This window comes from Boleophthalmus pectinirostris, unplaced genomic scaffold (genome assembly GCF_026225935.1).
Source record: "Boleophthalmus pectinirostris isolate CB_2022bp ecotype Guang Dong unplaced genomic scaffold, ASM2622593v1 HiC_scaffold_10, whole genome shotgun sequence".
NCBI classification, from domain to species: domain Eukaryota; kingdom Metazoa; phylum Chordata; class Actinopteri; order Gobiiformes; family Gobiidae; genus Boleophthalmus; species Boleophthalmus pectinirostris.
This window is the reverse complement of record NW_026570971.1, coordinates 27,045,299-27,055,940: the sequence shown is the minus strand read 5'-3', so window position 1 is coordinate 27,055,940 and position 10,642 is coordinate 27,045,299. Positions and strand designations below refer to the sequence as shown.

At 36.7% G+C, this 10,642-nt stretch overlaps 1 protein-coding gene across 1 annotated transcript; it reads right to left on the bottom strand.

The window, feature by feature from the left end:
* Nucleotides 1–3,529: 3,529 nt before the first annotated feature.
* On the bottom strand, nucleotides 3,530–10,642 carry LOC110154991 (G-protein coupled receptor 135). Its single transcript, XM_055158685.1, has 3 exons — nucleotides 10,471–10,642; nucleotides 7,600–7,822; nucleotides 3,530–6,140 (listed from the first exon to the last, which is right to left on the bottom strand). Exons 2-3 carry the CDS (start codon nucleotides 7,677–7,679, stop codon nucleotides 4,796–4,798), a joined length of 1,425 nt encoding a protein of 474 aa, XP_055014660.1. The 5' UTR covers nucleotides 7,680–7,822; nucleotides 10,471–10,642; the 3' UTR covers nucleotides 3,530–4,795.

The window sequence follows — 10,642 nt, the reverse complement described above, 5'->3', positions numbered from 1 at the left end:
TAAAGCTGTTTTTGTGTATTTGTTTAGCATAAAGTTGGGATGTCAACTCAAATTAAATGTGCTAAAAATAAGTTTCAGCCATTTCAGTAGAGCTCAAACCATAAAGAAAAGTAACTTTTTACTTTTCAGTCCTTGCAAAAAATGTAGTGGGGTAGAAAGTGCAGACACCTGCTCTCAAATGTAGTGAAGTAAAAGTAAAAAGTATTCACTCTAAAATGTACTTAAGTAAAGTACAGATACCTAAAAATAGTAGGGTATAAAACTTATGTACCATTTATTCAATTACAAATGGTCAGGTTTAATACCTTGAAAATCATGCATGCTTACTGTGTGGGGCCACCTCTCCACAGATCTGACCTGGTGGTAGAGTAACCTGTTTTTCTTTACTGACAAAGTTTAATGCCATACTGTGGGACATTCCAGGCAAAGCAGTAAAATATAGATGCTGTTACTGCAAGGGGCAGCACTATCCACCACAAAAGTTACATAGTGCATCTTTAACTTTACCTGTATGGTAAATTGGCACAGTAGCTGGTACTTTTACCCCATAACAAGAAGGTTTCTGGTTCAAATCACAGGCTAAACAGTTTTTGGTTCCTCCAGTTTCTCTCACCGTGACTTATATAGCTTTGGGTCCCCTTCTCAAATCAGGACTCCCTCATTATTCTGAAATTCACTTTGACAAAGAATAAATTACCAAAGGGGAAAAAAATCAATAAAGTTTTACAAAGGTACTTATTTGTGTCTTTACTTCCAATTTGTGGCTTGCCTTATCTGACAATGACAGGAAAGTCTTGAAAAGTAATGTTTGGGATCCTATGTCTCTCCCTTACTCATTAGACCCATTATAATTTAGTTACACTAATTGTGAAATGTACTGAGAAGAAAATATCAAATAAAAATGAACTTTTTGCACATTGCAACAGGCTATGTTCTTACATACTGTTCCACCTTGTAGTGTCATGAGGTAATAGATGAAGTGCTCCACTGTGTTTTTATATTCCATCACACTTTCATTAAAATTTTTTTGGATAATTTCAGCACTGGAGCTACCAGTCTCTATTGAACAAAAGGTAAAAGTTGTTAACTTGAAGACTACATGACCTCACAAGGTGGAACAGAGCATTTTGAGCTTTGGAGATGTAGACAGACTAACAATAAAGGATTACTCAAACAAAACACAACTCCAGGTATGTTTTTGATGAGATAACAACATTATAACATGGCTTAAAGCTTAAAGAAACACAAGATACTACTGACTTAAATTTCTAATGCTCTAACTGAATGAATAATATAGAGTAACAGCGGAAGTGAAAATTAAAGATTAGATTTGACTCAATGCCTCACTTGAAAAGCACCTGAAATGTCACAGGACTGTAGTGGAAAACTGCCAGAGATAAGACAATCATCTTTTCTGATAACATTTAGAAACTGGTTGAGGTTGCAGGTGCATGATTGATTTTCATATTTCTAAAACATGAAAAACAGAGGTGGTTCATTTTAAATAGTTTGTTATTCCTCACTTACTTTATCCATTCAGAGCACCCTAATTATTCACTGAGATGAGTTTCACACTAATTGCTAACGACAATTGATTATGGGAACACTTTATATTTAGATGCAGACAGTACATAGACTTATTTTGACCTCTAGGGTGGCTTATACAGTATATATGTGTTTTGGAGCAAGACTAATTTTGCTCTAATGCATGGGAGTAAACTGGGTATAGAGACTTAAAAAGCAAGTTTGAATCTGCTTTAAAGTACAGATGCTCATTTGAACCATCGGACGGCATGTTTCTGAATGTCTTATGTCGCTAGTGCAAGTGTTGCCACATGGTTCTGATCCGACAGTGTCTTTGAATGAATAAAATTGAGAAGTAACAGATGTGCATGAACCAAATATTTTTTCACACCTTGCTTTTTTGGCTGGACACAAAACAGTGTGATAGTATTCTATTCTGAAGTAGGACTCAAAATCACAATGAATGCAGAGTCAGACATGTTTCCCTGTATAGTGTGTGCAAGTTGCTAGAATCATTTGGATGATTTCAGCTTTGGAATTGCAAATCTCTGCTGAACTTAAGGTAAAAAGTAGCTGGCAGCAAACTTGAAAACTACCACTTCATAGCATCACAAGGTGGAACAGAGCATTTTAAGATTTGGAGATTAGACAGACTAATACTCAAACATTTGTGAATTTGTGAAACAAAACACAACTCCAGGTATGTTTTTGATGAGGTAACAGCATTCTAACAGAGCTCACAAGAGTAAATGTGTTATACAGGATTTTTTCATCTTTCTAATGTTCTTTATATGTTTAAGTTTTGGATGTCATAAATAGTATGCATATATTTCTATACACACAAAGTTCTTTAGTAAAAACAAAAGACTATTATAACATTTAGCCTGCAGTTTTGAAAATGTTTTGCGTCAGGTGTAATTAGCCAGTGCCTCTCAGACAGACAGAGCAGATAGTGATGAGTGCCCTGTATCCAATTATATGTTATTAAAGGGAGGATGGGTTTATCTGAAATGGGTGTAGCCTCTGTTCTGTCTGTCAGGACTCACTCCTCACAATTACAGGGCAACCAAGAAGATAACTAACAACATGGGGAGTATCAATTATCATTTATGTGTTCATTTCATTATTGTTTTAATTGCATGATAAAAAACATGTACAGTTAATGGATCGGGGTTAATTCTAACGCTACGTCTGAGTCCTGATCGTGAACCATGAATTTCAGCTTGTGTCATTTTGGGGACAGTTGACCATTCGAAGAGATATAATATTTTGAATTGTTAATTTCTATGTTTCATTATCAAAAAAACATACCTGAAGTTGTGTTTTGTTTCATTCACACATACACACAGACCTTCTCAAAGCTGTACCACCTTGTGATGCCATGTGGTAATGCAGAAAGTGCTCCACTGTGTTTTTACACTCCATACACCTTCACTAGGATCATTTGGATAATTTCAGCTCTGGAATTACCAATTTTCGGCCTAATTAAAGGTAAAAACTAGCTGTTAACTTGAAAACTGCCGATTGATGACATTAGAAGGTGGAACAGAGCATTTTGAGTTTTGGAGATGTATTATCTAATAATAAAGGATTACTCAAAAACAAAACACAACATTAGATATGTTTAAAAACATTCTAACATGGCTTAAAGCTCACAAGAGTAAATTTTGCGTAATATAGTCAAATCAACCACGTCATTCAGACTGAAAATAGTGAGAAATTATATGATACCAGCCGTTATCAAAAGCTCTCATTCAGTGATCTAGGGCGATATTCTTAAGGTGTGTTTGATCACGGTTTGAGATGATAAAAACAACAGGTGGTGCATGGGTAGATCTGAAAAATAGTCACACATTTTTGTACCTAGCACTTAAAAAGGAAATTAAAATATCACTCAATCAAATGTTTAAGAATTGTTTTTATATTGTAAGAAGGATACCCTGTAAAGACATATTTAGGGGACCGTTACACATAATAATTAACGTATTAACAACCATACAGACAAAATAATACAATCTAAAAATTTGACCACAAACTAACAATGGACATAAATGGGTTTATCTAAATAAACTAATCAAATTTTTGTATTTTTAAAAACAATTTTGGCTTTTGTAAAAACAGACATGACCCATATCGGCAGAACATCAACATTTACATCACATAATTGCTTTTTGGCACTGCTCTTTATTTCATCCATTCCCCACATGCTTCACCACTTATAAAAAAGTTTTTTAAATTATTGTTTAAAATTTTATGGGAATTATTTTGACACAGTTCACATCATTAAGTAAGGATACCTGTGCTATTTCAGTAGTAATACTTTTGGTCTCTATTTAAAATAAATATACATTTCATTATTATTGTAATATATTATTGGATCGTTCACTCTGCTCTTTGTTCATCACATACAGCTTATACCCCAATTGTTGCGTAGCATATTTTAGATATGGATATGTGCTTTTGTTATACCTACATTGAGTGAGAGGAGCTCTGCATGTTTGTAGTATTTCTACATGTATAAACTATTTAAAATCTACCAAAATAAAATAATTCTCAAAAGATAATTAAATTTATTTACCAATGGCGAATTTAATTTTTTGCTAGATTAATGAAAAACATGGCTACTGTAGTAAAACTTCTCATCTTTGCACTAACTAGTTATTTTTCTTCACAGCCCTGTTCACCTTCATCCATACACTTCTTAAAGGTGGAATCTGTAACTTTATCTGGAGGATGATGCACTTTCTGCTTGTCTCTATGGAGATGATATTGCTTCATCTAGAATATTCTACAGTAGGGCATTAAACACATCAGTCTCTATGGAGACAAGTAGATCATGCCATATAGAATTAGTGCTAGCCATGTAACGTACTCCACATAATTAATGAAAGATAAAGACATTTAATTCCTTACTGTGGAACATTCCAGCCAAGCAATCTCCAGGGATCCTCCAACAAAAAAGTTAAATAATGCACCTTTAAACTTTGGGAAAAGATGCCCAGGATGGCCTCCCTGATACAATTCTTCCGTTTATCTGGTCGTATGGCATAAGAGCACAGTGGCTCGGCTAATGTATTTAAAATAATGACAGATATTATTAATAACTGTTACATAATAAAAACACTCTATAAAAAGTACTTTCTTTAATAAGTGTGTTGTTGTTAGAAGTGTTACCAAATGTCCATATAACTTTAAAATGGAGACTTCAACACAAAAACACAAACTCCATTCTTCCTAAAGTATCTTCACAGGGTATGCATCTCTCTGAATGTCACAGAGAAGTGTCGGCGGTCTTGTTCTTGGGACCGCTCACAGAGTTGGCCACAGTGGCGGTGTCAGGCTGAGCGTCTCTACAGAAAAACACAGCAGGGTTCTTACACGCCCACATCGCCACCTCTCCTCCACCTCCTCCTCCTCCCTTCCCTGGACTAGAATTGGACAAACGACTATTGTTGTTCACTCCAACTCTGCTAACATATCTGTCTCTTATTCTCTCTGCTTGATTTAACCTGATCTCTCTGTTCTGGTTGTGGCTTGATAAATACGCCGCTATATTTCTGGTCCGATATCCCTCCTCTCTGCTTCTTCCAAGTAACATTGAAATATTTGGATTTCTCAAAGCGTAAATTAGTGGGTTTATAGCTCCGTTTGCCCACGCTAGCCAAATCGCGACTGTGTCCATTGCTGGGTTGAAAGTATAATTCCCCATCGCGGTGACAAGTCCCATCAAACAATATGGCCCCCAACAGAAAATTATAAAAACGATCATGATCAAAACTGTAGTAGCTGTTCGCATCTCACTGTAAAAACGCAACAAGTATGCATAAGTAGTAACAGGTCGAACGCGAATTTCAGAAAGTCGGACTGTCTTGCAAATGTTATAATGGCAAAAACACATAAGAGAAAAAGGTAGTAGATAGCAGATTACTATAAGACTGATGCTGTAGGCTGTCCCCATTCGCGAAGTCCCAGAGTGGAAAACATACATACAATGGTAGAAACCTCTTTTGTGGATTTCAGTTGGAGTTCGAACAAGCAAATACCAAGGTAGAGAAAATATTACCGCAGTTAACCAAACCGCTATGAGGAGCTGAGTTGCTTTTTGTCTTCCGATTTTAGCTTGAGGCTGCCTCACGATGGCGTAGTATCTATCAAAAGATATTAAAGTCATTGTAAGAGTAGAAATGATACCAAAACACGTGTTGAAAAACCCATTGGCGACGCAAAATCGGTCCCCAAACATCCAAATGCCATCTTTACTGAAAAGCATAACGAAGGAAAAGGGTAGGCATAGTACAGCGGTGAGGAAATCCGATAAAGAAAGTGACATTATGAACGCGTTGGTTACTGTGCGGAGTTGCCTGTGTTTGATGATGACGATGACCACGGCGGAGTTTCCCAGACTGGACAGGAGGAAGATGGAGAGAAGGATGAGGGCCTGCGCTGCTACGGCGATTCCCCGGAGGATGGAGTTGGTTTCGGCGGCGCTCAGGGGGGTGAAGGGTGTGGGAGGGAGGCGGGCATGGTTCAGGTCGCTCAGGTCAGACTGGTTGCCCCGGGTCACTGCTGTGCCCTCTGTGGTGGCTGTGACCAGGCTGGTAACTATGGAGACCACCCTGAACACAAGAAAGTAAAAAAAATAAATGCTGTGTAAAAAAGAGTGTTTTGAACTGTCAAAATGGAAACGCTTGACTTGGTTTATTGTTTATAATCTCTTTCTCTTTCTCTTTCTGATCATCAAAAACATACCTTGAGTTGCGCGCATGTTTAACACACAAACCCTGCATATTTAGGCTGGGTTTGTTTCTCAAACAGAAAACACTCTGTTCCACCTTGTGATGTCATGTGGTAAAACAAGACGTACTCTACTGTATTTTTATACTACACACCTTCGCTAGAATCAGTTGTATCCTTTTAGCCCTGAAATTGCCAATCTCTACTCAACTACAGGTAAAAGGTAGCAGTTAACCTGAAAACTAAGACTACATGGCATTACAAGGTGGAACAGAGCATTTTGAGCTTTGGAGATGTAGACAGCATAATAATAAAGGATTATTCAAACGTGTGAATGAAACAAATCACAACTTTAGGTATGTTTTTGAGGAGTTAACAGAATTACTAGTATACTGTAATATGACTAAAAGCTCGCAAGAGTCAAACTCCGTTATAAAGGACCTTTAAACCGGCACAAAATGGAACAATTTCTCAGCCAGCATAATACAAAATCATTAAGTCCCATTGGTTGGTTACACAATAATCATTTGTGTTTGTGAGAAATTACCTCACTTCATAATATCATTTGCAAAGGACCATTGTATTCTTATACGCCTTCAAATCATAAATTATTACTAAAGATATGACCCGGACTTTTCTTTCAACAACTCTTGTTTTCCAGCAATTTCCCAATGTCATTGTGAAACAACATGAGAGCTCTAGAGATGTAACTGTGTAATGTGATTATTGGCAAAGTTTCTTCTCAAAAGAGATTGATGAGGACTAAAATGGATTATCCAAACAAACTATCCAGAAGGTTTTGTTTTTTATCAGTAAAAAGAAAAATTGTAATTTAATTATTCCCCAAAGTAAGGACCTTAAGCTGCAAATTAATTATATGGTTCAAAATGTATATATATTTTTAAATTTAGTTCAGAAACAGTTAATCTTCCACAGAGTTAAGCCCCTGCCCTCCATCACCTGTTGGTGGCATCTGGTACCAGTATAGTATATAGTAAGTATATGAGTACCAGATTTTTTTCTTATGTCTTTGAGCAAAATTAGTCTTGCCCCAGTACAGTTATATTTTATATACTATGGTCAAAATAACTCCACTGTGGACTGTCAGCATCTACTTCTAAACCGCTTTATTTCCTGTTAGCATGCTAGTTACTGGTAGCCTTACCGTAATGACAAAACTCTGCTCTGATCTCTGGGAGTTATGAAACGCTCTCATAATCTCATCACAGTGAATAATTAGAATAACTTTGGACCACTGCAAACTGTTTGAAATTAACAACACTGTTTTTTCATGGTTTTTAAGCAAGTATGTCAGGTAAAGCCCTTTTAAATCCATGTCACCTGGGTAGGAGAGGTGAGAGGGTGCTGGGGTGGTGGTGAGTGCCATTGGCCTGCAGGGCTGTAGTAACAGACTGGTCCATCACGACAGCTCAGAGACCACACAGTCAAACTCATCCCGGATTCACGCGCGTTCATTAAGACCTGAGTCAAGCACAAACACGAGCGTCCTACATCCAGACACAACTGCACACAACTCCCCTTCATCCACGTCTTTTTCAGAATCCTGGAAAATAAGAGAAAAATACAGAAAAATTAGGTTTAAAGACGCACCATGTAACTTTTCTTGTTTTGGTTCTCTACCTGTTATTTGTTTATTTATTTTTAAATTTATATAGCGCATGGCAGCTGCGCTTATAAAGCACAGCTGCCATGCCAAAAGGCACCATCGGTCCCTCAGACCACCACCATCACTCACGCACGCACACACCACTTTCATACTAGGCAATGTGGGTGAAATGCCTTGCTTAAGGACACAAAAACATTTTTTTTTGTGACTGGCAGCCCACTGTGGCACCTGATTTTCCCAGTGGTCTCCCATCCAAGTACTTATCCAGTCCGACCCTGCTTAGCTTCTGAGATCTCACGGGGTCAGGATTTGAAAAGCCGGTATGGCCACTACTACTATCTTGCTTTTATTCATGCTCAAATATATTAGAGATTAGGGTAGTCAAGTATTGAAAATCAGAAGATACTAAAACTAGTACCGAAACTCATTTGAGCAGGTATTAATACTAAAAAAGTCACATTCACAGGACAGAAATGAACCTTTCTTGAATAGATCTTGAGTTGTATTAGAACAAGTATAAGTAATTTCTGACCTATAACTTTGGCCTTAGGGAGTCACCTGATTGTCGTCACAGATAGATAAGATAGATAAGTTTAATGCTATACTGTGGAACAGTTAAGCCGAAGCAATAACATCTCCATGGAGACGAGCTGGTGGCACCCTAAAACTATTCAGGAAAGGTCCAGTTTTGTCCTGTAAATGTATGTTTTCTGTATCAATACTTCAAATGAATCTAATTTAGATATTAGTTTTAGTAGCAATTAGTATAGGGATATTAATTTTTCACAGCCCCAATTGTTATAAACTTTGCCACAAAAGATATGAAAAATACAAATTATAATGACTTCAAAATGTGCTTATTTGTGATATTGACACAAAAGGGATCAATAGCCTAGCCCAATTATATAGGCTTGTCTCCTTTAAGTGGGGTTTTGTATGGGGGTTTGTATAAATGAGTCAATATATAAAACAAAGGCACACAATTTCCTGAAGACCTGTTGGTGGTCATTGAGAGGTCACTGGTCATGACATATTGATGTCTGTGAGTGAACCAGTCATAAAACATTCACTCGTATAGATTCCTTAAACCAGCCATGTAAGCCGATTTCAAGCTATAGGAAGATTTTAGCAAAGCTTGACCACCTGTTGTCCGGCCATATAACATAATTAAAGTATATAACAAAGACTAGAATAGACACTAAGACTGTCATGATAATTACTGTATAGACTTATCGTTCAACATATGTGAAAGCTGGAACACTACATTTTGGGGCTCAATATTTTGCATGTGTGCATTTTCTTTGCAATAATGGGAAGATTTTTATGTAATAAGGTAAGATTTGAGCAGTAGAGAGTAGAATAAATAACTTAAAACTAATTATCGGTTCATTATACTATTGATTAGTTGCCGCTCAGGCTTTTTAATGATACTGTCTATTAAAAATTGTTTATGGAGATTATCCTGCTTTGTGTTAGAAGCTTAAAGTAGTGTCAATATTATTGTTTATCGTAACACTTATCTGGCCTAAGAGAAAACATGTTAAGTAAATTATGATAAACTTAACTAATATGATTAATTTATGTGTGTAGTATTGTCATAAACAAGACATAACTATATTTAATCTGTAATCAGTTACTTTTTGATCAGTAGGCGATAAGCAAATATGATAAAATGTATACTCATCAATTGCATCAAAGGTAAGTTTTCAGTTGGGGGTCCATTATCTTCTTGTTTTTATGGAAATGCCATTGCTCTGCTTTGTATGTTCCACAATATGACATTAAACAGATCTACCTTGTAATCAATGTATTCAATTACAGGTGGTGTATTGCTCAAAAATACCTAGAAAAACATGCATTCTGATTAGGAGTGGGGTTGCCTTACCACACATCTGACCTGTAATTTGGCCTGGTTTGGGCTCCATAATGATATAAATGTTTAATGCCATATTATGAAACATTTCAGACAAAGCAATAACATCTCCATTTAGAAAAGCAGGTGGCGGACCCTCCACTAGAAAAATCATACAGTGCAGCTTTAAATTAAATGTTTCAAATATGGATTGCTTGAGCCACCATAGACTGAATATAAAACCATACAAAACACTATGCATTTACATAAAAATATACCTCCCCCTCAGTTAATAATACATAAATAATAATAAAACAGGTAATGATAAAATAATGGCTACTTTTGGGCAATTTTGCACGAATTTCTATCTTAATTATTTATTAATAAGGCTGTAAGATTGTAGTTTTGACCCATTTTTCTGGATTATCTAACAAGTGTAGCATTCATGTTGGTCTTTAGATATTTGTGCATGCTTTTTACCTACCACTTTGATAGATTTGAACCAGGCCCAGTCAACACTGAGAGAACAACACCAGCTGTGACTGTTATGCTAGCATTTTGTTTCAATCGGTTCAATTTTGTCTTGATTTTAGCTGTGTTATCCACATCTGTTTTTTTGATGTACATACAGCTAGTACTTTCGCATGTACTGTAGTCAAAAACCTGCATGGAAAATCTGCATGGCCTTTTCTTTTAATCCATCGTGAGAAAACAAGAAATAACTCTTCTTTACCATTAGCGCTGCTCAGTGACGCAAAAGGAGGAAAACAGCGGCGGATCGTGGACGTGGTGGACAGCCGATCGAGAGGGGATGTTTGCAGTAAAAAACATCTCGTCTTTGCCCCGTGGTTATTTCTCCATTCACGTGTTTTGCGCAAAGTCCCAGGTGTGAACAAGAATGTGCC

Bases quoted from the DNA above. Each gene is read 5' to 3' on its own strand.
- LOC110154991 (XM_055158685.1), bottom strand. From the start codon at position 7,679: ATGGACCAGTCTGTTACTACAGCCCTGCAGGCCAATGGCACTCACCAC. The intron at 6,141-7,599 runs GTGACATGGATT...TCTTGTGTTCAG, and splicing joins CTCTCACCTCTCCTACCCAG to GGTGGTCTCCATAGTTACCA.